Source organism: Meles meles, chromosome 8, assembly GCF_922984935.1.
Source record: "Meles meles chromosome 8, mMelMel3.1 paternal haplotype, whole genome shotgun sequence".
NCBI classification, from domain to species: Eukaryota; Metazoa; Chordata; class Mammalia; order Carnivora; family Mustelidae; genus Meles; species Meles meles.
The window spans coordinates 17,088,319-17,092,323 of record NC_060073.1 but is presented as its reverse complement, the minus strand read 5'-3'; the positions used below and the strand labels follow the sequence as shown (position 1 = coordinate 17,092,323).

The following is a 4,005-nucleotide window of genomic DNA, read 5'->3' as shown; positions in this document are numbered from 1 at the left end:
CGGGCTCTCTGCTCAGCGGCAAGCCTGCTTCCTCCTCTGTCTCTGCCTGCCTTTCTGCCCACTTGTGATCTCTGTCTATCAAATAAATAAATAAAATCTTTTAAAAAATCCCTAGTTCAATAAATGGTATCTATTATAATCATCTTTCTATCATCATTATCTGGCACTGTACCACAGTATTTAAGAGCATGTCCTGAGAAATCAGGTAGATTCTGATTACTGACTCTTCAGTCTTCCTATTTTGATACTTTCCCCTTTCTGTTTCCTCACCTATAAAAATGGGGATAATGGTAGTGCCTCCCTCTTTTGATTGTTATAGAGATTACTGCTCAATGCCTATATATTTTTAATTATTAAATTATGATGACAGCTTAGGAATCCATACATATGCATGAAGCTAGTAAAACAAAGCCCCAATTTCATAGAATTGTCCGAATATGCAAAAAGTGATCATGGGTCAGTGTTATTTTTCCTTTTCTTGAACTCATTTCTGTTGTTTTCAATGCAAAATCTTTGATCCATAGCAGTCACTTTTTTTTTTCATTTTATAGGTATCCTTTGTCAAGACCATCCAAAATTTCCTTTTGATCTTTGTTGAGGTGAATCAATGTGGAGGTCCAAGCACATTTATTTGTTACCTAAAATAGATTTTTTACTACACAATTTCCTAATGGCATTTTTCATCTGGTCATTTCTTAAGGTATAGATTAAAGGATTTAACATGGGCGTTATTGTAGTATAGAACAAAGCAACTGCTTTATCAATAGATAAAGTAGCTGCAGGTCTCATGTACACAAATATGCAGGGCACAAAGAATATGACAACCACTGTAATATGGGAGACACAGGTGGAGAGGGCTTTGCGCCTCGCCTCCAAGCTATGGTTCCTTAGGGATTGCAGAATGACCACATAGGAGACCATCAAGAGGAGAAAGTTTAACAGACAGATGAAACCACTGTTGGCAGCAACGAAGAGCCCTAGAGTGTGGGTATCAGTGCAGGCAAGATTGAGCAAAGGGTTCAGATCACACATAAAATGATCTATGACATTGGGGCCACAGAAGGGTAATGGGATGATAAAGAGAATTTGTATGGTTGCATGTAGGAAGCCTCCCACCCATACCACTACCATTAGCAGGCCACACACCCGCCGCTTCATGATGGTCATGTAATGCAATGGCTTGCAGATGGCCACATAGCGGTCATAGGCCATTACAGTGAGTAGGATGACATCAGCACCTCCAAAAAAATGTTCTCCAAATATTTGGATAATACATGCATTGAATGGGATGGTCTTCTTTTCACGGAGTGATTCTATGATCAGTGTAGGGGTATTGACAGAAGAATAGCAGGCATCAATGAAGGAGAGATAGGCCAGGAAAAAGTACATCGGGGACCCTGATAATGGGCTAGCTGTGATAGTGATCACGGTGAGCACATTTCCTACCACAGAGATGATGTAGATAACCAAAACAACAGCAAATATTATTTTCTGCATCTTTGGATTATCTGTGAGCCCCAGTAGAACAAACTCTGTCACGTTGTTCCTATTCTCCATCATTTCATATTATGATTAATTACGTTACCTGAAAAAGAAATCTTTTTTGATTAATGCAACCTTGACTATTAATTTTTTTCATCTCATAAATAGTAAATATCTAGATTCTAAGGACTTGTGGATTCTCATGAGATTTTTGAGATAGAAATAAGTTCTGAATTCTTGAAGATCCTTTGTGCACACATCATTTTCTGAGAACTATCTAACTATTATCTTTAAGTGGTGATACTGGTAGCTAAGTTTGAAAAGAATGTGTGGAAATAGATGTCAAGATTATGAGTATTCAGCTAGGAATTTTTCCTTTATCCTTAGGAAATGGGGACCCATAGAAGGTAATTGAGAATATTAGTGGAAGGATGGAAGGATGAACAGGAGTTGGAGGAAGCATGACTCTTCTTGCATGCAAGTTTGGTGAAGAACTTTGTGTGCCTTGATGATTTGAGGTTCAGTAAGGGAATGCAAGCCAGTGACAGAAAGCTCAGTATCAGATTATTTATAATAGTTGACAAAAAGTATAACTAACATTGCTTCTTATGAGAATGTAATAAAAGAGTCCAGGAGCTACTACAAAAGAATTAGTAATACATGTTGTCAAATCCAATAACTTTTTTTTTTCTTTTAAAGATTTTATTTATTTATTTGACAGACAGAGATCACAAGTAGGCAGAGAGGCAGGCAGAAAGAGAGAGGCAGGGAAGCAGGCTCCCTGCTGAGCAGAGAGTCTGATTCAGGGCTCGATTCCAGGACCTGGGATCATGACCTGATCTGAAGGCAGAGGCTTTAACCCACTGAGCCTCCCAGGTGCCCCATTTTCTGGGATAGTTTTAAGGGCACAAAGAATGTCATTCACAAATTACTAGTGATTTAAAACTTTGTCTAATTATAATAAATGTTAAAAGAAAGTGATGTCCTTTTGACTAAAAGAAATGCTAAAACTTGAAATAATTGGCATTCCTTAGTTCTAGGTTGTCCACTTTTCAAATCATCATAAATATGCCAGTGGCCCCAGCTAAGCTTTGTGCATCATGAAGTCATGGAAAAGCAGAGTGGTTCTACTTATTGTATAGGAAAAAAAAAACATTTCCTAAATATGACCTCTACCACTTGCAAAATCTGAATTGCCCATGTTCCTCCAAGGTAGGCTTCAAAATTGGTAAACATCTATTGCATTTCAGTTCTTGAAGATGCCAGTCTGGGTAATCCAGCTCTTCCTGATAATCCTTCTTTACCTCTCTTTCTCTCTTTTGATGAATCTTTTTTTTTTTATAATTTAAAAAATTTTTTTTAATAAACATATAACGTATTATTAGCCCCAGGGATACAGGTCTGTGAATCGCCAGGTTTACACACTTCACAGCACTCACCATAGCACATACCCTCCCCAATGTCTATAACCCCACCACCCTCTCCCAACACCCCTCCCCCTAGCAACCCTCAGTTTGTTTTGTGAGATTAAGGGTCTCTTATGGTTTGTCTCCCTGATGGAACTGGAGGGTATTATGCTTAGCGAAATAAGTCAATCAGAAAAAGACAACTATCATATGATCTCCCTGATATGAGGAAGTGGAAATGCAATGTTGGGGGCTTAGGGGGTAGGAAAAGAATAAAAGAATAAAAGGAAAAGAATAAATGAACCAATAACATTTTAATAGCTGATAAATATATCTTTAATGATTGATTGCTATGTGTATGGCAAGAGAGTAACTTGTGTAGTTAGTATTATTTCACCCATTTTGCAAATGAAGTAACAATTGCAGAGATTGGTGTTAATAGTAATAATAATGATAGTACCAACTAAAACTTACTAGTTACTTGCTGTGTTCTGTTTTTACAGAAATGTGGCTATTTAATCCTCAGTACAAACCTGTGAGATAATTACCACAATTATTTTGTACTTCTTTACATAGATAGAGAAGAAGTTAAGGATCCTGCCCAAGATTAAGCAGATAATAAAAGACAGAATCAATATTAGATCAAATTGTATTTGTTAAATTTTCCCCCAGATTTTTAATCCTTGCCCTACATTGTTATGTAATAATAAGCAATGTTAAACCGGTAATCTGCTTTTGACATGGACATCATAATTATAACGACTTTAATGTGATTCCAGAAAATTATAGATGAGGAAATTTCATGAACATACACACACACTGGAATCCCTAAATATTAATAAAAATGTGGTTCTAGGGTCACCTGGGTGGCTCAGTGGGTTAAGCTGCTGCCTTCAGCTCAGGTCATGATCTCAGGATCTTGGGATCGAGTCCCGCATCAGGCTCTCTACTCAGCAGGGAGCCTGCTTCCCTCTCTCTCTCTCTCTGCCTGCCTCTCTGTCTACTTGTGAGCTCTCTCTCTCTGTCAAATAAATAAAAAATTAAAAAAAAATGTGGTTCTAGTTTCATTGACTTGAACTTTTACCTTGACTTCTAACACAGTTCCATTTTCTCCCTT

General features: G+C 37.5%; 1 protein-coding gene across 1 annotated transcript; it reads right to left on the bottom strand.

The window, feature by feature from the left end:
• Nucleotides 1–627: 627 nt before the first annotated feature.
• On the bottom strand, nt 628–1,560 carry LOC123949304 (olfactory receptor 4C46-like). The gene has a single exon (XM_046016705.1). It carries the CDS (start codon nt 1,558–1,560, stop codon nt 628–630), a length of 933 nt encoding a protein of 310 aa, XP_045872661.1.
• Nucleotides 1,561–4,005: the final 2,445 nt, after the last annotated feature.